The 22,677-nt window shown below is 50.5% G+C and overlaps 5 protein-coding genes across 5 annotated transcripts; 2 read left to right on the top strand and 3 right to left on the bottom strand.

Annotated features, from left to right (window-relative positions):
- Positions 1–337: 337 nt before the first annotated feature.
- Positions 338–1,429, bottom strand: ENH_00015430 (hypothetical protein; the record flags this gene model as incomplete). The annotated part of the gene is made up of 1 exon (XM_013584335.1): positions 338–1,429. The coding sequence occupies one exon, from the start codon at positions 1,427–1,429 to the stop codon at positions 338–340; it is 1,092 nt and encodes a 363-aa protein (XP_013439789.1).
- Positions 1,430–5,755: 4,326 nt separating this feature from the next.
- On the top strand, positions 5,756–8,595 carry ENH_00015420 (glycerol-3-phosphate dehydrogenase, putative; the record flags this gene model as incomplete). The annotated part of the gene is made up of 8 exons (XM_013584334.1): positions 5,756–6,046; positions 6,414–6,503; positions 6,692–6,883; positions 7,064–7,220; positions 7,365–7,519; positions 7,657–7,806; positions 7,946–8,095; positions 8,254–8,595. The coding sequence occupies 8 exons, from the start codon at positions 5,756–5,758 to the stop codon at positions 8,593–8,595; spliced, it is 1,527 nt and encodes a 508-aa protein (XP_013439788.1).
- Positions 8,596–9,613: 1,018 nt separating this feature from the next.
- ENH_00015410 (hypothetical protein, conserved) lies at positions 9,614–10,228 on the bottom strand (the record flags this gene model as incomplete). Its single annotated transcript, XM_013584333.1, has 2 exons — positions 9,614–9,775; positions 10,181–10,228. 2 exons carry the CDS (start codon positions 10,226–10,228, stop codon positions 9,614–9,616), a joined length of 210 nt encoding a protein of 69 aa, XP_013439787.1.
- Positions 10,229–10,656: 428 nt separating this feature from the next.
- On the top strand, positions 10,657–12,155 carry ENH_00015400 (ribokinase, putative; the record flags this gene model as incomplete). The annotated part of the gene is made up of 3 exons (XM_013584332.1): positions 10,657–10,717; positions 10,790–11,345; positions 11,543–12,155. The coding sequence occupies 3 exons, from the start codon at positions 10,657–10,659 to the stop codon at positions 12,153–12,155; spliced, it is 1,230 nt and encodes a 409-aa protein (XP_013439786.1).
- A 1,823-nt stretch (positions 12,156–13,978) lies between these two features.
- Positions 13,979–20,807, bottom strand: ENH_00015390 (hypothetical protein, conserved; the record flags this gene model as incomplete). Its single annotated transcript, XM_013584331.1, has 20 exons — positions 13,979–14,202; positions 14,520–14,691; positions 14,794–14,889; positions 15,110–15,190; positions 15,287–15,347; positions 15,550–15,842; positions 15,959–16,117; positions 16,355–16,489; positions 16,743–16,934; positions 17,069–17,266; positions 17,459–17,535; positions 17,685–17,718; positions 17,840–18,115; positions 18,331–18,482; positions 18,627–18,864; positions 19,066–19,375; positions 19,528–19,571; positions 19,749–19,954; positions 20,075–20,411; positions 20,757–20,807. The coding sequence occupies 20 exons, from the start codon at positions 20,805–20,807 to the stop codon at positions 13,979–13,981; spliced, it is 3,336 nt and encodes a 1,111-aa protein (XP_013439785.1).
- Positions 20,808–22,677: the final 1,870 nt, after the last annotated feature.

Genomic DNA, 22,677 nt, shown 5'->3' with positions numbered 1-22,677 from the left:
TCTTTCGTGCAAGTCTCCCTCCACCAGTGTGGCACAATCTCTGTCGCGTCTGACCTATAGCCGTCTTCTGTTGCCTCTGCAGACTTCCTGCTGCTATTCATCGTGGCGTCCGGAGTCTCTTCACTCAGGATCGACGCTGACCCAGACTCCCGCCGCATTTCCGAAAACGGCTGAGTCCCTTCCGCGCGCCCATCGCTCTTATAAGCTCCTCCCGCAGTGCGGAGGAGTTGCTTTCCCAACTCAAGGGAAACTGAAATGGCATTAGGGCCTGTCGCTACCGCACACAACATCCCTTTGCTATGGCTACGCGGCTTAGAACGCTCGTCTCCAACCACGCCTAGGCCCGCACGTTTAATCGTTCCGTCTTCTCAGTGCTAGGACGGGTGGGCGCTCTACTGCTCTTGTCCACCGGCTCGGGCCGGCCTCGTTCATACGTAGGACAGTCCCGAGCGTAGTGTCCCACACCGCCACACTTCTTGCAGATTTCCCCCAGACGTTTGGTACGTTCTCCTTTGCTAGGGCAGACACGTGCCGGATGTCCGCGACCCTGACACTCAAAGCAGTTAGCGTGGGTTCCCCCAGGGCGATTTTCAATTTCCTGGGGCCCACGGGGTCCATTAGCTTGGATGGCGGTCCTAATGGTTCGACTTGTCCTTTCTCGGAGTTCCAGCATACTCTGCTTGGGCTCGTAGAGCTGAGTTGCGGCTGTCGCCGCTTGTTCCCACGAGTGATTTTTCACCTGTCCGTTATTGGTTATTAGAAGATGGAGGTCTGTCGGTAGCCCGGTGCAGTAATAGTCCGCGAGTTCGTCGGGGGCAAGACCCAAACCACGCTCCGCTACAGCCGCAAACCGGTCCGTGTATTCCTTCGGGTTACCATTCCACCGTACTTTAGCCAACTCCGTTAACAATTGACTCTGCGACATTGTTCTGTCAAACCGCTCCAAACGCCTGCGCTGTACTGTCGCCCAGTCGCTTAGGTCGATAGTTCTCCGTAGATACATCCAATACGTTAGAGCCGGGCCCACAAGGTGGTCTATAAGTGCATTTCCCCACTCGCGCGGTTTCAATCCCATCTGCGTGTACCGGGGTTCGATGTGCAGCAGAAAGGCCTGCATAGTGCTGCCGTCTTCTGGTAGTATGGGAGTCGTTGCGCCGGGTTCCACGGTCCCTCCTATTACAGTTCTTACCACACTCACTGCGGACTGGAATTGGTCCCATGTGACGAAGGGACTGTCCCCTGGCATAACATTAGGCAAAGGTATCACCTGCGGGGGCGCCTCCTTATGCCCATGCGGCCGCTCTGCCACGGTGGGCTTCGGAGTCGGGTGGCGATGATGGGCTGGTGTCCCGCTCGGCATTTTGTTGACTGGCATTGTAGGAGTCTCCTGCGGTGTGGGGCCGATAACGCGTCCGTTGCGGAGGTGCATCCCTTACCGAGCAAAGATTTCTAGGCGCGAGTTATTAAAAGATAGTATTGCTACTCCCAAGTCCGGAAAGAATAAAGATTTCTTTCCCGGAACAGCCCCCAATTGTAGTGCGCGGCGCCTACTGCTGTGACTACACTGCTTCCTGCCCCTCGAGCGGGCCTACAAACTACGCCTAGCATAGCCCCATTTCTCGGACACTATAGCTTTATTCCATCGACATGCAACAGTTCTTAAGTGTTTCAAATCTGTCTGTTCGATTCGCTCCACTCTGGGAGCTCGCCTCCTAGGCCCTATGGGGAGGAGGCCCGCACTGGCGCCGGCGCTATCGCCAGCCCCAGTCTCCACACAATTTCCGCGCATTTCACGTATTCATTAGAACTAATAGACAGTTTTTCTTATTTTAATCCTATTGGGAGGGTCCTGTCCTCCTCCAGTGTTGCGGCCCCTTGTAGGTCGCTAGCTAGCTATCATCTCTAGGACATTAGCCAGCCCCATTGTAGTGCCTGTGCACTACACTTTAGGTCACCAGCAAGCCCTATTTTAGTGCCTGCGCACTACATATCCTCTATAGGTCACCAGCAAGCTCTATTGTAGTGCTTGCGCACTACAGTAGCAGTCATACTGGTGAAGAGCCGAGTGTTACCCATCCCTTCCTGCGTAAAAAGCGTTCGTTCTGGAAAGAAACAGATGCCAGGCCAGCTGAACTCTTTTATGGTTATTATGTCTCAAGTGAGATCTCACCTACAATTATATCAATGTCCAAGTTATATGAATTTCCTTAGAATTTTGGTTTCCTGTTCGGAATTTCTTTTCTTGTCGAAATTGAAACGGGATTATTATTAGCTTTTATATATACTAGTGAGATGTCATATGCCTTTGTTAGTGTACGACATACTAATGGAGAGGTGTCTTTCGGTTGGGAATTTAGATTCCAACATGTAACTGATTTATCCTGCGTATTCTTGCATCTATCTGTTCATATTCTTCGAGTTCTGGTAACGAGTAGTTATTCTTATTTAAGTGTGACATGGATTACTGGACTTATTATCTACTTTATTTCCATTACAACAGAATTCTCAGGTTATCTTTTTTAATAAAGATTTAATTAAATGTTAGAAATGCGAGATAACTTTATAGATTGGTCTTGCACATAACATTTTAATTGTGAAAGTACTTTTAATAATGGAGTATTTTGGGGCAGAAATTTTCACTCGGAAGCAAACGCTAAACCTTACCATGCAAAAAAACGTATATTGATAGAGGCTCCCTGGTGTCGCTTGCCTGGTGTCACAGAAGCTTTTTAACCATACATGAGATCGCGTATCTGGACCAAGAGAAGCTTTGATATAACTACAACAAAGGAACTTGACAGGCAATAAAATATGAATTTTACTAAAAGGTAAACTGGTAAGAAATAGCTTCTATATCCACCAAAAAGACCTGGCATAACTACAAAGAAAATCACAATAGAACCGTGTAGTGTGATTGCTAGGTTGCAGAAATTTTGATTCCCTAATACAACAACACATAAACCAAAAGAGCATTTTTTTCATTACTAGAGCTCAAAGCATATGAAGAAATAGACAAAAGGATACGCAGGGCGTTTTAGTTGCATGTAGGAATCTGGATTTCCAACCGAAAGACGCCTCTCAAATAACACATTGTGTAGTGCACTGCGCCCGCAGCTGCGACTACGTGCTTTCTGTCCCTTGGGCAGGGCCTATAGACTGCACCCCACGCAAGTCCATTTCCTAGAAACTATAGCTATTGCAATTATGAACACAAATTCTTGAGTTCTCAAAAATCTGTCTGTCTGTTTCGCTCCCTCCTCTGGAGCTCGCCTCCTAGTCCCTAAGGGAGGGAGGCTCGCCCTGGCGCCGGCGCTGTCTCCAGCCCCAGTCTCCACGCATTTCCACGAATTCACGTGTGCATACAAAATAATAATCGCTTTCTCTTACTTTTTGTCTGGTAAGAGGGCCCTGTCCCCCTCCAGTCTTGCGACCCCTCGTAGGTCGCTGGCTAGCTATCCTCTCTAGAGCACTAACCAGCCCCATTGTAGTGTCTGTGCACTACACATTGTGCAGTAAAAGGCATGTGACATTTCACTAGTATATCTTGTTGCTAGTAATATAACTAGTTGGAAAACAAATTAAATTCCTAATAGGAAACCAAAATCCCAAAGGAAGTTCGTATTTGTTGAACAATGCTGTAGGTGAGATCTACATGATGATTTTAGGTCCTCAGTGAAATCTATTCAGAGCAGAATGGACACAAGAAAGTGCGGGACCGCTGGCTTAGGCGCCGCGCCTTCTACGTAGGCGCCGCGCCTTCTATTCACTCCGCGTCATTGTAAGACAGGATTCCACCATCCGCTCCCGACGGCCTTGGCTGCTAAATGTTTCACGAAAGACATGATGCACCGTGAAGAGGCAGACTCAGTGACCACTAACGTGTGGATTTGTGCCAGCTACTAACCTCTTCGCCGAAGAGGCTGACAGCTCAGCATCCATACCAACACTGTTAAAATTACATTTTTAATTCCGGAATTGCTAAAACAGAGGCGCCAGCGGGCAAATGGCGGCCAGCCACCCGGTTTGCATCTATTACCGGTTCTTTCTCCAGTTTGCGGTGCTCTGACCTGAACACTGCGCCCTAAATATTCACGCGCTGGTATAGCGCAGACTGGAGAGCACTTAACAAAGCTATACAACTTTCAGAAACTCTTTATGGCGGGGTGCAGGTACAAGTGGGGATGCGGAGATACCCTTAGGAAATGTCGAACAACAGGAAGACTCAAAAGCTCTACCTAATTCCTGTGTAGAAACTCCAATAGTGCTGTTGAAACAGCTGAATCGCAAAGTATTTGAATTATTGGTGATTGCTCGTGCATTCCCTCCCATGCTTAAGGACAGTGTTCGTGGCACTCACCTTCGCAGAAGATACGCCAAAGAATTATTTGCCAAAATCGAAGAAACAACTAAGGGACCAGTCTGTCCAAATAACCCGTAGAGAGACGGTTTGCCAAACAATGGCTGTACTATCAGCTCACTTCAGACATAAAGAGAGCATTTCCTGTACTTTACAGTGCGGTACAGTCTTTTGCACATAACGTCCTTTATCTACTGCACTACATTCTAGACAGCCTCAGGCTACGTCGCATGAGGTTACTGGCTACTCTAGTTAGGTGGCCGCGGGACATGCCTGAAGCGCCTTTGGCCTCATGGGCAATATACTAAGGATGCAGGGCACAACTTCCTTCGAAAGGTGTTTGAAAACCCCAATACAGTTTGTTGCTTTGGGCAGCAAGGCATCCCCGAAGTGCAAATGGATTATACTTTCGTACATTCCTAAACGGGCCCCAGCTGAAGAGAACTCGGCTTGCAGAGACAAGAGAACCCGTCCCCACGTGAACAAATACACGAATAAACGTAACACTCCGTCAAGCAAGCAAAGTGCTGCACGGCTTCCACAACAATCTACACCTTTCCAACGTCGCCCGTCAGACACCACGATGCAGGGAACTACACAAACATACACAACCTTATACAAATGCCGCCATGAAACCTTACTTGCTACGAAAACCGCTAATTTCCCAACTACTATTCTTGTACAGTGTATTGCAGCCGCCGAAAAAGTAACCTCCCACACCCATTCTGGATACGATTGTGGATGCGCAACGGAAGGGCGGGAAAAACCCACTGCAGAGGCAAGGCCATCCCCTGTGCTAATGCATATAGCTAAACTAAAGATGAATTTGCAGGGTCTGACATATGTAACATTTCTATCCTAGTGTTTGGACTTGTTTGCTCGCTGTTGTCCTTTTCGGCTGCGCCACCTACGTGGCAGTTGCTTCGTTCATGAGACAAAAAGGCGTCTCGCGTGTTGCAAGGGCTGCAGTGGACTTCCATGAGCTTATCTCATTTCCCTCAGTAATTATTGCAAGTTAATATGAATTATGACGCGCTCACTAAAGATAAGACAATGCGAACGTAGTGGTAGGTAGGGCTGCGAGCTACTGTTCCCCTGGTGTGTTGTGTGCGGTGTGTGGCGCTTCCCTCTACCGTGTACCACCTGTCGTCCACTGCGCCCGACGCAGATATCTTGAGATGAGAGTCCAGATCATCGGTTGTAAGATGGCCTCTTAATTGCTTCTCCTCGGGCTGAGCAGGTTTCTTGCCGATACCCTCGCACTCGTCTCTTCTTTGACAGGAAGTTATGCAAAATTGGACTAAACAGATGGCATGTGCAGGCAGGTCCATTCTATAATCCTTGCAGCTTAGTACGCTGCAAGATTCTTTGTTGAGGAGCTATATATTTTCCATATCAATGCTACAACAGAGCCCCAGACTGACTGGCATATGCAACGAACGGAGGCCTGGCACAGTAAGGTGCAACTGCTTCCACCGAAGTTGCCAATCAAAGATTGTCACTGTCCCCACCGCTTCCAGTTCGTACCATCAGGGGTTTCGCTGGCCTCGCATGGGTCTACGGGTCTGGAACGCGGTGCTCTTGGTCTGTCTTTCGTTTCTGTTGGCGCCTGAAAGTATGGAGGCGTTCTTGCGCCCGGCGTCCGCCTACCCCCCACTTCTCCAAGCTCTTCAAAAGGGGCCTCTCAAGGTGCGTTACTGGGCTATCAAGAGTTGGTTAAGTCTCGGCCGACACAAGCGGCCCTTGCACGCAGCGGCGCAAACTTGGCTTTTTGTGTTATACCCTCACGTGATCTTGACGCAATCAATTGGCACGGCGTCAGTCAGGAGCTCATCTGAGAAGGTAGTTTGCATTGTGCCACCTTTTGGCTGCGTCGTTTGTGCATGTTTGTTCATTTTGTTGAAGCTAAGGGAGGTTCACCGCACCGAAGTAGGGAAACGAAGCGTGCGCCGTTGAAGCTAGTGTGGCCATATATCTCTGGAGCTCCTCAAGGAACTCCGTTCTGCCAGATTGTTTGTCGATACATAGTTTGACTGCCATGCGTGTACCACTTCAGGTCTCTCTGGTTGGCTCTGGCAACTGGGGAACAGCTGTAGGGAAGATCGTCGCTGCCAATGCGAAAGACTCGCATATATTTAACACAGATGTGGGACGCTTACGCGGTGTTTTCAAGGCCACTGGCATGAGCGCCTTGCCCTCTGCATACTATCTGATGCGCACACCCTTTTGCCAGCAGGGGAACAATGGCTGTGTTGTAGGAAACGTTTGGCGTTCCAGCGCTGCGTGGCATGAGTAGTGGAGCCATTTTGTCGCTTTGTGTTGCTGCGCTCGCAGGTCCGAATGTGGGTGTTTGAGGAGGAGGTTGAGGGCCGCAAGTTGACCGACTGGATAAACAACAATCATGAGAACAGGAAGTATCTTCCTGGCTTTGAACTGCCCTCGAATTTGCGTGCTGTTCCATCCCTTACGGATGCATGCAGAGATGCGGATCTCTTGGTCTTCGTCATGCCTCACCAGTTCATTGAGGTGACTTCTCACTGCAGCTTACAACGGGAGAGCCAGAGATATGACACAGGGGTGCTTGTTCAGGAGTTTCAGCTCATTAAACTTATGTGCCTTCCCCTGGTCAGTGCCGATTTGGCAAGATCAGCGGGGTGACAGCCATGGACGCACAGTAAGTCGACCTCTGGGTCTTCTTGTGAGCAGAAAGCCTGTCGGGAACTAAAGAAAGCCCAGCTGCTGCCTCCGCACACTCGGGCGATCTCGCTTATCAAGGGCATAGGTGTCAGGAATGGCTGGCCGATAACGCTGACTCATGAAATCGGCAGTATCTTGGATCTTCCCAAGCCTTGCATTCTGTCTGGTAAGCTCGTGTCGTGTGTTGGCTTCGTTTGTGTGGGGAACTTGTGGATGAAGACTAGCCAGTTTTGCGAGCTGCACATGGCACTAACCCCTTTGTCTCTTAAATGCAATGCAGTGTAATGCATGGCGTTGCCTTCCTTAACAGGTGCCAATGTGGCCAGTGATGTCGCCGCTGAGAACTTCGCGGAGGCGACCATTGGCCATCCGGATGGGGAGACCGAAACGGCCGCGTTATGGCAACTGCTTTTTGACAGACCTAACTTCAAGATAAATGTGCTCCCGGACGTTGACGGGGTCGAGGTGAGCCAGCAATTGTGTCATGCCAACGTGGCTTCTCCCGACGCTTTTTCCATGCGTCATCACCATAGCTGGCTTCCCAGCAGCTGGGCTTTCCCGTAGCTCCTAAAACTTATGGACGCTTTTGTTCAACACTTCAGGTCTGTGGAGCTCTAAAGAACGTCGTTGCACTTGCTGGTGGATTTTGTGAGGGAATGGGCCAGGGTACCAACACGAAGGCGGCAATTCTACGACTTGGAGTTGAAGAGATTAAAACGTTTATTATGACCTTCTTTGGTGACCTCCTTGCTGTGAGTAACGTGGATAGGGCTGACGAGCACAGCCATTATGTTGTTATAACCGTGACACCACAGCTCTACGTTTCGACGCGAAGTCTGCGCTCAAGGAAGAGAGCGACATGGCCTGCGCTTGTTTGTACAATTGCTGCAGGATACATTATATGACAGCGCGGGCTATGCTGATGTAATAACTACAGTCTTTGGGGGACGTAACTCGAAGGTTGCTGCTGAATTCGTGCGGCAGAAGGGCAAAGGATGGGATGAACTGGAGAGGGAAATGCTCAATGGCCAGAAACTGCAGGTATACAGATGTGGATCGATGGTGGCCGCCCTGGCACTTCTGCGTGGGAGGGGCATTCGCTTGAGGCGTTTTTCGTTACATTGTGCGTTTTCATGTTTTCTTTTCCAACTGTGAGCGTTTGTACGTTGCGTTGTGACTGTTTTCTGATGTACTGTTAGGGCCCGGCTACGCTTGAACTCGTTGCTGAGGTGATACGTGCGAACGAAGTCGAGCACTTGTTTCCGCTATTCATGTCGACATACAGGGTGGCGTTCGAAGGCGCAGACCCCCAGACAATTCTCGACGTGTTCCGGACGAAGCAGCCCCGTAGCATCCAAAGGAGTGAAGACTGCGTGAAGCTGAAAGTCCCTACACTCGTGCAGGATGCACGAAATCGAATCGCGTCGCGCTTGAGAAAGCTAGGGAGAAGCATTAGTGAACTCACGAGGAACCCGCTGGACGCACCGAACGATAACGCAGCAAGCGCCAACCATAAAAAGGACAGCTGCCCAAGAAACTGATGCGAAGCCTCTGAACCTTCTGTGGAAAATGCAGCTCCACAGGTCTCCCAAGTAGCGTGAATCACACACGCATCGCTGTTTAGATCACGTAATTCCTGAGAGAAGTAACCATTGGATTAGCCGCAACAGTTGTGTTTACGTTGCTTCGTGTGAGGTGGGCATCCAGTTAAGCCACCGTTTGCCCGGCCTCGCCAGTTGTCACGCAGTTTCGGTACCTTGGCCCACCCAGGACGAGTGCAGTGCTACGCGTCGAAGTGAAGCAAGCTACAAGCCGTCTCCGTCGCATGCAGCTTCATAGTGTATTCGTCCTTTTGGACATGAATTTTACTTCATATGTTAGGCTGCGTTGGCATCGATCAGCCCGGGGCTAGCTGACTCCTGACAGAGTGGTCGAGGAGCTTTGCGAAAAGCAGTGCATCCGCTGCCACCGTGCGTGGTATGCGTGTGGCCCAGCCCGATGGGTTTGGCAGGATGCGTATTTGTGCGCCGCCACTGGATAGAAGGGGACAATGGGTACGTGTCTGTCAGGTGTGGAGACGAAGCGCTGCTTGCAGTCGTTTTCGCTAGTGTGGCCATATGGACAGCCTGGATAGGATCACCTATGTAGTTAGGCAGCAGTAACCGCAGCAGAGTTGTTGCGGGGGAAAACACGGTTTAGCATAGTTTCGTATGTAGGGAAGAGTCCATTAGCCCTTCCGTGTCGCCGCGCAGCCGTGGCCTTCCGTGGCGTGCCGCCGCGATCACAGCACTTGACAGCTAGTACGACCACCAAGCACGGCTAGCACGTCGTCTGAGAGAAGAGGCTGGACGCCACCCAACCTAGCGAAGGGGTGGCTGTAAGTCAATGTCGCCATGCTCTCGTAGCCTAACACGACGCGCTGGCTTCCTCGTGAGGTACTGCCGGGAAGGCAATGGCAGCCACCTCAACGAGCAAAATATTGCCGTACCGGAAGAGTAACCACTGGAGACAGCACGGGGTGCTCAGGCCACGCGCGTGGTCGGGAGTGTCGTGAAGCCATCAATGTCCAAGGCAGACTGCAACTTCCGTGAAGATGAGGGCTTGTTGTTCTGGTGCGTGGTGCGACTGCAAATGTCGGGGCCGTTTGGCTGCAATATAAAGGGCTACAATCAGTTCAATATGAGCTTCTGAAAAAGAGTTACAGGGTTTGCCGTGAGCTCGCCGTTAACCGCAAGGCCCACAGCAAAAATGAGGGGCACCGCACCATAATGCAGCATCGGGTGAAGCCACCCATTCCATGCAGAACAGCAGCGGCTCCAGACCTGCAAAAAAACGGGATTGAAAGCGTTTCGAAGCAAGGCGTCAGTCAAAGAGTCGAATCTGTCCCCCGCGTAAGCTCCACTGTCTACAAGCAAAGGCAGCGTCAAAGGTACACGAGGCGACAGCCGTGGATTACTAGCTGTGCATTGTTGAGAGCTTGCACAGTTTATACACGACTGCACTAGCGAAGCAGACGCCACAGGGAGGAAACTGCAAGTCCAAAGTGTTCACATCTGTAGTTCCACCCAGAAGACGCTGCTAACAGTCGCTTCTACTGCAGAGACGAAGGAACAACGATACGATTACCTGAAGGCTTCCATCGTGGAAATTCTTCTTGCTAAGACCAGCACCCATTTTGGATTCGAAGGCGCACTAGGAGACTATAAATGCGTTCTATGGTCCCGTCAACGTGCCTCCGAAATCTTACGTGATCAGCCACTCTAGAATCGCCTCGTTCAGCAGTCCTACTAAAACAAAGGAGGCGAAGATTCCTCTCAAGGCGATGATTCGTCTAATTGTGTGTCGCCTTTATTCTAGATCAATCGGTGCGCCACGCTCAGTAGAAGGACTGGGGCTCTAGATCTGACGTCAGGTTGCATGCAAACAGCTGCTGGGCTAGTTACTGGTCTCATCGATAAGCAACTTTATTCTATTTGTTGGTTTTCAAAGAATTGCTTGGACTCAAATATCTGAAGGGCGTAACGTTCACACGCCATTCGCACACCACACTGCAGCCACGAAGCGCTACTTTTCGCCTTGTGGTCGGAGATGTTTTGTACTATATGGACCAAGAAAGACCGACAGACTTTTCTTTACTGAGGAGCTCTGAGCAGGCTCACAAAAGTTAACTCTACGTACTTATCGGCGGCAAAGCCAGTTTTCAATACACGATGCTATAGCATGAGCATTCTCAAGTGAAAATGGATGCAGCTATTGATATTGTGGTCGTGGGGTGCATCAATACAGACCTCGTGTCGTTCGTTCCTCGTCTGCCGAGTGTGGGAGAGACAGTTTTCTCCGATGCACTGGAGACGCATTTTGGGGGCAAAGGGGCCAACCAAGCTGCCCAGGCTGCTCTGCTAATGCAGTGCAGGAATGCACCTTCTGAAACAGTGTTCCACGAATGCGCCTTTAGCGGCTCTTGCGAAGGTGCTGAAGATGCACTTCGCCAAAATGGAGCAGCTGCTGCTACGCTTGTTGACGACTCTTCACTCGGTGCGGCCAAAAGGCAGACACCCATATGTGGCGTTGCAATGGTCGGTAGAGTGGGAAGGGATACTGCCGGGTTGAGTTTTATTCGCCACTTCAGGTCCCTTGGTATTGAGACAAGGGGCATCTCCATGGACTCGGACAAGCGCACCGGCACTGCCCTCGTCACTGTGGCTCACGGCGGAGAAAACACCATTGCTTATGTGCCTGGTGCCAATGCATCTTTAAGAAGAGAGCACATTACGATCGACCCTGCTGCATCGTAAGCTACCGCATGTCTGTTTAACTTTCTTGCGTTGAAAGTGTATTTGCAGCTTTCTGCTGTGCGTAGACGCAGCATTCTGGCAAATCTGCCTATCATGCTTGTTTAATTCAAAGAGCTTGGGAGCCCAGACAGAGTCATCTGCATCGGAATGTGAGCATTCACGGAGGCCTTTATTACGCGTTGTTGTTGTTCAGGTTGCTTAGAAACGCGAAGGTGGTCGTTTCGGAAAATGGCATCCCTGGGGAAATTTCAGTTGAATGTTTCCGCATTGCCAAGGAGGGGAACTCCCAAGTTTTGACGATATTCACTCCTGCGCCGGTTGACCGAGTCAATCCAGAGATATGCTGCTTCACGGATTTCTTGCTTTGCAACAGTGTGGAGGCAAGGTTGCTCGTGAAGATGTGGGGCAAAGGAAGTATCGCCAGCGAGACCAACGTTGAAGAAATCGCACGTCAACTGCATGAAGTAATTTTGCGGACTGCTTCAAAGTTTCCTCAGGGGCTGCGGGGTCGAGCCAATGTTGTGATCACGCGAGGGTCCCAGCCTTGTGTTTTGTTTGCAAATGGAAGAATCATTCAAGTACCAGTAGCGAAGACAGTTCCGAGCGAACTTGTGGTCGATACGACGGGAGCAGGTGATTCGTTCGCTGGGTCTCTTGCCTACTTTTTACTGAAGATGCCAGCTTCTCCGGAAGTGGCTGTTTCAAGGGCAACGTTTGTGGCAGCGCAGTCAGTGACCAAGAAAGGCGCTGCTGAAAGCTACGCAGGAAAGCGTGATCTTCCCGATCACCTATTTCAGCCCCAGTAGTCAAGGCTGGGCTCCAAGTTGGCCAGTAAATATTTTTTTGTTACTACTGCGAATTCGTTTAGTTTGTGCGGGCAGATAGTGGTAGCGATTTCCGCCAGGCGACCATCTTTCCGGCAGTAAATGATCATGTTGATAGAACACACATTTCAAGCGCATCTTCCCCCAATATCCTTGTATTTTGAAACGACTTGACAAGGATTTAGCTCGGATTCCCGTACGTACGTGCTCTAGCATACAAATGAGCCCCTTGTCCGTACACTGCGGCGATGGTTGCACCTGGTACAGGAAACCCAAGATGCCAGTTTCGCGCGGTGCAACAACGGAGCTCGGAAAATTTAGAAATGCTGATGCACGTGTCTATTCCGTCTCCTATCAATGTCTTTTCTGACCATGCTGACGCTGCACAGGCAATAGCAATTTTGTACCCTGATTCAAACCGGGGTAGGGCTATTATAGCAAGTGCTGTGGATTTTTGCAGTCCAATGCGTCTATTTTACAGATGCAGAGAAGGAAACGCCTTACGTTGCAATCCGGCTAGGATCTCTCAGAAATGTGTGGCGCAGTTCTCCCTTCAGTACTAAGCAATCTACGGTTGATGGCTTTTGGGGCCGTGAGATCTGCGCGCCTCCCCTGGCACCGGACACAAGGCCTACCTGGTCGAAAAGCCCATGGACAGCCCCAAAAGCCGACAACGGCCTGATTGTCGCATCACAGGCGCCCACGCTGTTGGCTGCAACGGGCTGCGTTTCGCCATTTTCAACTGAAGTGCCACCCGAGGGCAACGGTAGGCTGAAACGCAAGTTGCCTAATTCATTTTTGTACACTTACTGCATGCTAGACGACGCCAGGCGTCTCAGCATTAAATCTAGCAACAGAACCCCTGAAGACAGCCAGCCAACCTGCAAACTCTTCCAAGTTGGCAGTGCCCGTCGGGCGCCTGTGTCAAAGAAAGTAATTCGTTCACTTCATTCAAGAAAGACTTCTTGATGACAGAAAACTGACAGGTTGCTGTTGCCAAGGTCGACGTTGCAGAAGTATCCCTGCCGACTGCGCTGGCAGCAACAAAGTCTCGTCCCCGAATTCGTCGCTCTATGGGCAAGTTGCCTAAAGGGCATCAGTGCACCTGCGACTATGGCGAGGAGACGATTCCTTGCTGCCCAATTGCACGCATTTTGCAAGTATGCAGATGTGTGCAAGGTAATCACCCATTTATGCCTTAGCTTCGATTTGCACACCTGGAACAGCCAAAAGGGTAGCCGCACACTTGAGGATTTTACTGGGAAGGACATCGCCTTCCACTGCAGCTGCTCGGGCAAATGAACAAACCAACTGATCTAACGTAATGGCAGGCCTCCTGAATCTGCTTGCGAGTACAGGCGCAGGCCGGACATTCCGACTGCGTCAAGTTTCGATTGCTTCTGCAACTTAAATTTTTGCCCCTGTAGCCACCCGTAGCAGATTATCGTAGACGTTAGGCCGTTGTTAGAGGCCAAATTGTAATTAAGGCTCGGCAGAGCTCAGCTAAGCTTGTCTTTAGCTGCCTGCAGCAGCTCTCGTCTCGCTCTGTGCCCCAACGAATCAGGCTTTTCAGGGAAAGTATCCACGATTAACCGCCGAAGCTGTTGCTGCACTGCGGGATCTGAGCATAGGGGATGGCCCTGAATAGACATCTGTAGCAATAATTCATGGGCGTCGTAAATCTCTTGCTCATCATCCATTAGGGGAAACCTGTTTACAATAGAAAAGATCCACAGAGAAACGCTGCACTCAGCCTCTGGACAATTGACGAAGCCTAAATGAAAGTAGACACTTTACTGCGTCTCTTACCACGTCTCTAAGAGCTTCGCCAACTTTGCAGACGCCCCTTCAATGCCTTGGCCTCTTCCAAACTCGGCAAGGACCTTGAGAAGGGCGCAGGCAGCCCCATCGGCCGCCGCCCTACCTACCTCCGTCCGCAGCAACGGGCTTGCAAGACACCTTTCCAGGGTCTCAACGGCTGACTGCAGCTGTGAGGAAAACAATTCAGGATGCCTCTGTGCGACAACGCCTGCAAACAGATATAGTGGCCAAAAGATACTCTCAACTTTTTAGACAATCAGGGATCTCTGCATTGTGGCAGGTGTGCTTGTCCCACACAGCGGTGGCTTCACTATGGTTCAACTGAGATGCCACAATACAGCAAAATCTAACTGCGGTGGGGAGGCTGTGGATTACTTCAGCCGGATAGTAGCAACACGTAGCAAACTCTCTAATGCAGCGAATTTGCAGTGAGCGATCAACAGGACAAGCAAAGAACTCCAGGTGCAACCTTTTACGCATTGCGCACCAGCTCCTAACTCTATTTTTTTTAAATTGCTAACTTACCCAAGCCGTACACTGACGCTGAGACGACCAGGGCGTGCTCTTCATCAATGGCCCACTCTGCTTGTGGGCTAATAGCCAGCAGCGCCGCAGGGAGCAACACTTTGCTGTACTCTAGCGTGGCACTAGGGTCTCCAAAGTTAATAGCGTCAGCATACAGGCACAGAGCTGCAACCTGCAAACCATGAATGAAAAGAAAAGCATAATTTCGTACGAAAAGTGACGGTAATGCTATGTCAGGGAACAGGCGTCTCCTTCAAGAAGAAATAGGCATCACCTTTCCATAGTAGCTCGTCTGGTCATGAGCCAATAGCGCACCATACGGTAGACGCAAGTGAGCGTCGAAATGTGGCAAACATTCAGATCCGTAAACCTAAAAAAAGCAGTAACGCATAAAATGGGTGCAGTAATCAACCGCGAAAAATCAGGTAGATGCTTTGTTTTCATGTAGCCAATCGACTGAACAGCGAGCAATATGAAAACTACATCTAACAGGTGGAGAGACAGCACAAAAAGATTGAAAATTAGACTATTTCGGTCGCTGAGGAATAGGGCTAAAGCTGCAGACAGTAAGCAGCATTCATGTTGCCTACCTTGAAGAAATTTCCAGAGCACTGCATCACAGAGTCATAGAAGGAACTACTGTCCTCTTCATCACCATCTTCATTCAAATCCTGCAAAGGCACAAACACCAAATTCTCGATAACACGCGATTAGAAACGCCGACATACAGTGCAGTCTGGTTAAGGCAGATACCTTGTAGAACTCACTTCCCACTCATCATCTTGCTCTTCTTTGGAAGCTAGACGCTCAAACTCATTAGTTAGTACTCTGCAACAGCCACAAGATGCAGCATCGCAAGCTACTGCAGCTACTGCAGCACCGGCGTCCATTCGCCGATGAACTCTCGGTGGTTCCAGAACACCGTGCACATCCACCACCGTACAAGTGAAAACCTTGACTCGGTGAGAGGCAGACAGACCTCAAATGCCGGTGCAGTGCTACTTGGTTACGAAGGTTTCGTTACACTTACGGAAGGATAAGCTTGCCCATCCCAACAAAGAGTTTCTCAAGCAGAGCTGCCCTCTGACTGGAAGGCACTTTGCATTCCTCGGAGAGCATCCCCTCCCTTTTCCGTTTTGCCTGATCGGCTATGATTTCGGCCACAGCTGGAAGCATGCGCTCAGCCGCGAGAGTTGCTTGGGAAGGGGGAAGCTGCCCTTCAGTACTTGTAAGGAATGATGCAGCTAACTCGAGGGCAGCTGTTGTCGCCTGCCCCTGCTGTGTGGGCGCAGAAGCTAGAGTAGTCAGGCAATTGGGGAGAACCTGAGGGACAAACACTTTAAATGATACTTTCGAGCTGGGCGGGATTTAGCGATGTGTGTTGGTGCAAGTGCAGCACGCCAAGCATCTACTCAGGAGATGCTTAAAATCAGTCCCACCTCAAATGCCGCATTGCGGACTATAGAAAAACCAGAAGAACAACTCTGAAGAGCAGCAGCAGTCCATTCTTGTCCCAGATCAGCTGGCGCTGCGGGGCCAATAGCCGAGGCGAGAGCCCCGAGCAACCGAATGGCAGCCAATCTTTCCTCTACAGCCGACTGCAAGCCAACCCACGCGCCGCACTTGATTCACCTCATATTGGATTCCAAACAGCCTCATATTACCGCAGATAGAACAAAAAATGTGCAGCAAAGCAGAACCCATGCAATTAGAGTCGCAACAGAGCATGCCATAAGCAAAATTTCCCAGAAGCACGACTCAACCGTACGCCGACAGTAGCTCAGAACTCAGATTAGAATGCTGGGGACGGCAAAGTAAGCCTGGCAGAGCCACACCGTGTTAATTGAGATAATTGTCTGTTTGCCTGTCTTGTCCTGCACACGGAACTGTGAAACTCCTCCCTCCTCTGAGAGTTCCGCCCCAGCATTTAGCGACCCTGCTGCTGACCCAACCTCTTGTGAGACACCCAGCTGAATTGCGCACATTTTACATCTCAGACCTCTAGCGCTGTCAAATGCAATGTCCGTTGTTAACTTTGCGACTTGTCCTCTGCTGCTGAGATTGCTCTGGGTGTTGTCCATACTCTCAGGCTGTGAAGGAAACGGCGCAGCCGACAACTAAAACTAAACCCTGCTTATGCAGACTGTGCTGTGGCTTCAAGTTGGCCGAACCAGTCTCGTAAATAGCTTGCTTGTTTGACTGAGCGCGTTCTCTTTTTCACACCTGAATATCCATATTGGATTTACGAAGAACAATGTCCATTAATGGCCGCATCTGATGCAACATCTCTGCGCCGCATGCGGGCGCGGCGACAGCTAGGCAAGTCATGATAGCCCCAAAAACGGCTGATGCCGCGGGGACGGCTTCGCATGACAACATGATGCTGTGAAGGCGTTCAACTAGCCATGGAGCATCCTGGAGTACGCATCAACAATGGCACTCAAGCGGTACACATTCCGTTCACGCCGGACCCAACAAAAGAACCACCGATTATACTTCTGGAAGCACGCCTGATTCGCCTTCTCACTTTGCAACACTGGCGAACTCACCGGTTTCAAAACATCCTTACCCACGGCAGAGCCAAGGTCTGCGGCAAACTCCACAGCTGCCTGCAGTAAGCAGCGACCAGCATGCTCTTCTAGCAACTGTTGCACCTTCTGCTTCCCTGTGGCATCATCCTCTCCAAGAAGATTCCGCAACGCAACAATAAATGCAGGATAGTGAGGGATGAAGGCGGTGCCGCACGCCTGAATTAATGAGAAATGCGCAGGTATTACAGGGCACGCAGTGCAAAGTAACCAAGCCCCAAACCCACATGTAGAGGTCGACTGCGCGAACGCTAGGACGTGAGAAGTGATTTGGATGAGAAAAAACAGAAAGCGCATTGTCCGCGTTTCCCAAAGACTAAGCAATGGGGCAGTGTGGGTCCAAAGAACTACCTTTGCCAATGCGGACGCAAGAGCCAGTGCGAATTCTTGAGTCTGCATGTCGTCGCTGGAGCAACCAGTGATGACCGCTATGGGCAGGCAGCAGACAAATTACACAGTAGAAGAGCCACACAAACCCAGCGCAAAATATATGTCTTGCATTTAGCCACTACACACTGTCGCATCATTAATACGAATACTACCTGCCCTTGAGCCAACTGCGCTAGATTCGCCCTACCTTGAGAAAGCGTGCCATTTAATTTTGGGAGGACCTGAGCAATCAGGGAGAAGGCATAGTGCGCACCATTTTCAAACGGCGGCAGTTTCCGTCTGCCACGCAAGCGTCAAAAGTTTACTTTAGCATCTCTACGACTTGACGAGCAGAAGCCGTACGAGTGCAAGGGTCTCTGGAGATGGATCATCCCCTTCTTCTGGAGCGAGTCCTGCGAGGAGAGCCGCTAGAGCCAAGGTCGCCTGTCTCCTGCATCTAACACTCGTGTCTGATGCACTTTGCTCTGATAACGATGATAAAAGTTGCTCCCCATATTTCTGTTGCACTTGTCGGATCCACTGATCTTCCTGCTGCATCATCAGCCCAAAGCACTTGAGCCCTTGCCAGCGCAGACGAGCGTCTGGTGCTTTCAGAGCGGCCATGCAGGCGAATACAAGCTAAGCAACAAAGCAACAAAGCGAAACACTCAAAACCTACTTGGTAAGCATAAAAGCCAATATGTGAGCAGTCCAAGGAAGCGCCTTCGGCAAACTGAAAAGGCCGCTACTGGACGGCTTCACTCCATGTCCACACAGCAACTAAAGCGGCAACAAATATAGCTTCAGCTGCACTAATCTGGAGGGCACTACCATCGCAACGCAGAAATGCCCACCTTGTCGGCGTAGGGCCCAAGTAGAGGTCTACAGGTGTCATCATCTAGTAGGAGGGCCAGCAGCTCGAGAGCAGTGAAGGAGTAGCGGGGGTCTTGTTGTTCAACTAGAAGCGAAAATATGTTCATAAGCTTCGACAAAGCGTTCAGTCCACCTGCCGCTCCACATAACCGATTAAAACTTCGAAACTTGCCCATGAATGGACCAGAAAATGCTACAGAAGGAAGAAGCTCGTCTACAGAGAATCTCTAATGCAGACGCCAGATTAAGCAGAACGTAGGTGCCAGCTGCGGCTCACCAGAAAAAGACTTTCCTGCTGAGCCTCCATCTGCTCCGTGGTCCTGCCCAGAGCCGCTGCTGCATAGCATTGATGCAATGTCCGCCATTAGCTGAAGAGCCACACTGTGCAGTGTCTCTTCACCTGTCTCTTCCTCTCTCGCCTGGGATTCCCAAGCAGCTATATTTTCCCAGTCGCAAGGTGACGTTGCGGCCGCGTCGGCCAGCAGCATCAGGAGCTCGTCAACGAGTGCCATGTGCTGCAGGCACAAATCGCGCACGCGTTTAACGCTAAATCACAGCTCATCACGGCCCCGAAACGACCCTACTCGTAAATAAGGGGTTACAGGGAAAAGAGTAAATCCATTTTCTCGCCATAAAACAAAATCGATAAGTGACATAGAAGACCAAATAACCGAACAGGGGGGCATGGCGGATGCTCAAAGAGAGACCTAACGGACTTTTCGTAAGACCGCTGAAGCACCCAGGAAAGCGGCTGCAGCAAGCTGGAGAGCCATCTGCCTCGTCTCTTCTGCTTCCACATTAGAAGTGTTGGCAAGAATGGTCTTGACCGTATCAAGCAGTAACGCATGCTGGTCGCGGAAAAACTGTGGACCCCTCTCGGCCAGTGACACGAGTGGAGCCATGAGCTCAGGGCACGGCTGTCTTATCAGCATCTGGAGCACCACTGGGCAAGTAGAGCAGAATGCAGCAATTGCCTGCTTTTTGGTTTCTTTTGCTTTTCCACCTTCAGCCTTCCAGCGAGCGATCCTGCCACCAATGCAGAAAGGCAAACCAGCAATATGAGGCAGCAACACACAGCATTGCGAGAGAGGGATGTACTGGACTGAACGCGAGCTCGAGGGATAGACAGGACTGTAGACACCGGAATAGACGGGCAGCGGCGAGAGCATTAGGCATACCGAATGAACATCGTCTCGAGCGCCTCCTCAGCCGCTGTGGACTTCTAATAAGCAAACGCAAGTGCAACTCCGACCAGAGACATGCAGCTGACCCAAGCAGTCATAACTGAGTACAAAGTCGAGCGCTGTAGTAAACTGAAGGTGCGCCCTATCGGCAAGAGAGCGGGTTAAAGTGCAGGGCATAATTGGAAATCCAAGTGGAGCAGAACTAATGCACGCACCTCTACGTCTAGTTGCTGAAAGGTGAGGCTTAGTTTCCTGGCGATTTGAGGTGCGCGCTGCACATACACCTCAGGATCCGCAGCATCGGCCAAACGATCGACCAGCAGCCACAACAAACACTCATCCTCCCTTTGATTCTCTTTCATCTGGTCTGCATCAAGCCACTGTACGATGGATCCGAACGGCGCTGTCTGGCTGGCAATCGCTGAGCAACACAGGAAACTGCAAATGCCCCAAATGAAGCAGACTGGCCCTTGCCAAAGTGGGCGGACAGCACTACACCAGAAAGAAATGACTTGAGGCAGGCGTGGTTATCACGACTTACCCGAGGAAGGCAGGTGTTGCCATAACTCTCCAATGGCTTCCGCAGCTGCCTTTCGGACAATGAAGGGACTCCCTGATGTCAGCGTGGAGACAATGGTCTGTATCACATGCTCTATAAGCTGCTGTTTTTGCTGGTGTTCATTTGAAGTATCCTTTAATCTAATGTGGGCGTAACGACGGACTAAAACGGCTGCCATCTGCCGGTTACATGGTTCCTCCTCTGATGCAGCAGCTGCAGCAGCGAGTGCAGGCAAAAGCTGTTCTGTCGGCGACTTGTTCAGCAATTCCTCTGCAGCTCTACGAACATCACCATCTGGTGACTGCAGCTTGAGTAATACCTGAAGAAGTAATTCACTCAACACTACGTTCCACACACTCCGCAGGCAGCAAGTACGCCAAAAGGAAAACAGGGAACTCTTCTGCTCAAACGCTCGCTGGAGAAGTTTGCACCTGCATGTGCATCTTTCTGATGTAAACATTACGAAGGAGACCATGCAGAGCACGCAGGTGAGTTTGTGCCCTGCAAGTGCATCTGTATCACTTAAACGTGTAGATAGGAAGCGTGCATAACTCGCAGATTGCACAGTGCTTGTTTGTATGGAAGGGCATAAAGGCTACACCAACTGAGCGACAGCTGAAGCTAAAAATTACTAGAGACTCTGTGAGAGACTCTGTGACCTTACCTCGTTGATGAGGTTTCCACCCGTATTTGCAGGGATAGACATTTGCGGCATGGTGTAGTTTCAGTGCAAGCAGGCTAGGAGTAAGTTGGGAGCGCCACACTGTAGCAAACGTCGGCAGTTCCCGTTTTATTCCCTCGTGTCTCGACAGTATTCTTGTTGCGAGCAGTAGGCGCACAACATAAGGATAATGAATCCCAGGGGACTCTGGAGACGTATATCGAGCGGAGTTGTCTCCAGAGCACGCGGTGACAACCGCAACTACTAAGGAACTACTTGAAAATCGCTTACCAGTTCCTCCATTCGAATGACAAATTCAAAGGTAGGGACAACAAAATGAACGAAACAGAAGGAACAGGGGCTAGCATAAGCTGGCTGTGTTGTAAAATGCTGGTGGGGACCCGCCTAACACAGCCCCACTGTAGCTTGTTCTTGCGCCTAGAGCGCCAATCGCTCATAGTTTATAATCTAGATCAAAAAGCTCCAAGCGAACGTTTTTCGCTTACTAGTGCGCAAGGGGATGCAGCCTTCCTCTCACCAAACTCTAACGTGAAGGAGTTCTAAGGTGCTGCGAAATTCTATTCGATGCTGTGTGTGACAGCAAACAGATAAGGTAGAAACAGCCCTCACCACACTCAAAACTTGTCATCATTGCACTTCATACTGGACGGAGCTCTTGCACGGCCAAAAACCCAGTTGGCCATGGCATGCTTACCCAGCCCTGGTCTCGGGTCGATCCCTTCTTCATCTTATTTCTTAAGAATCGAGTTCTCGTCTGACAAGCAGACCCCATATCGCACTGACAGACAGACTCTGCGTCATCACGGAGTGCAATCCTAAATCGCCAACTGTGGTAAAATAGTGCAAAAGTGGTGTAACCCATCCAATGTTGCCACATTGGATGGATTGCTGCAGCAGCAGTCGTACTAGTTGATGTATCTGGAACTAGAAACGGTATCAGCACAACTGCTGCATATGCAGAAACCCAAAAGAAATGCTGTAGTAATATTCATCATTAGCAGCAGAAGGACTTTACATGTGACAGTTTCACATTCTCCAAGGATGCAACGATCTTAGCGGGGGAGTAGCACTAAACGTTCGCCCGTTGCAGCCGATATCGTGGGCGCCTTTGGTCATGGCTGTGCCTTTGCGGCTGATTGCTGCGTTGTTGTGTTGGCCAGAGCTTCGTGCTTTTAATGGTCTTCCGCGTCGCTCGACCTGGTTTTTCGTAGGGCTCGTTCGATATAATGCCAGACAGAATGGCCCCCACACGCATCTTTATTTACCATGAAGTCCAGACCTTTTGTGCTGAAGTCATTACAATGTGTTAGCCAGATGTCACACCGTTTCGGCAATTTCATATGAGGGGTCCCAGTTCGGGATATGACCGCCCTCCCTTCCTAAACCAGGTGGTCCATGCGTACAGCCATTGTCGGCACAACGAAGCCAGTTCTTGGTGCAGCGTGACAACGTCAGCGGTGCCTCGCTTCTCGCGAGGTCCTTTCAAACCCAAGAAAAGTGCGAGTTAAAGGGACAAAATGAGTGGCTGTCAGATGGCGCCAGCGGCTGGGAATTCTAGCGAGCTGGCGATAGTAACAGCTAGCTAGCTCGAGGGAGCAGTGTTCTCCTTCACGAGATAGAGCATGCTGTGCTGAGTTGTGCGGCTAGGCCTTTGCAGAGTGCAGCTAGACAACTACTTGATCCCCCAATTAGCATCGAATGCCATGAACGGGCAAGCCAAATCGTCCCAACATGTGATAGCATAAGGCAAGCAGACACACTGGGCAGCATTGCTTGGCGCCGCGGCTGCTAGACGCGTGCCAAACCTTTGATCACGCCTTAGAGCTCTACCTAGTCTCGTCTGTGCTCGTGAATAAAATGGCGATGCCTGTTGAAGCTCAGCAGCGGGGTGTACTCATTCGCT

This window comes from Eimeria necatrix, genomic scaffold (genome assembly GCF_000499385.1).
Source record: "Eimeria necatrix Houghton genomic scaffold, Enh_scaff149, whole genome shotgun sequence".
NCBI lineage: Eukaryota > Apicomplexa > Conoidasida > Eucoccidiorida > Eimeriidae > Eimeria > Eimeria necatrix.
This window is presented reverse-complemented; position numbering and strand designations above follow the sequence as displayed.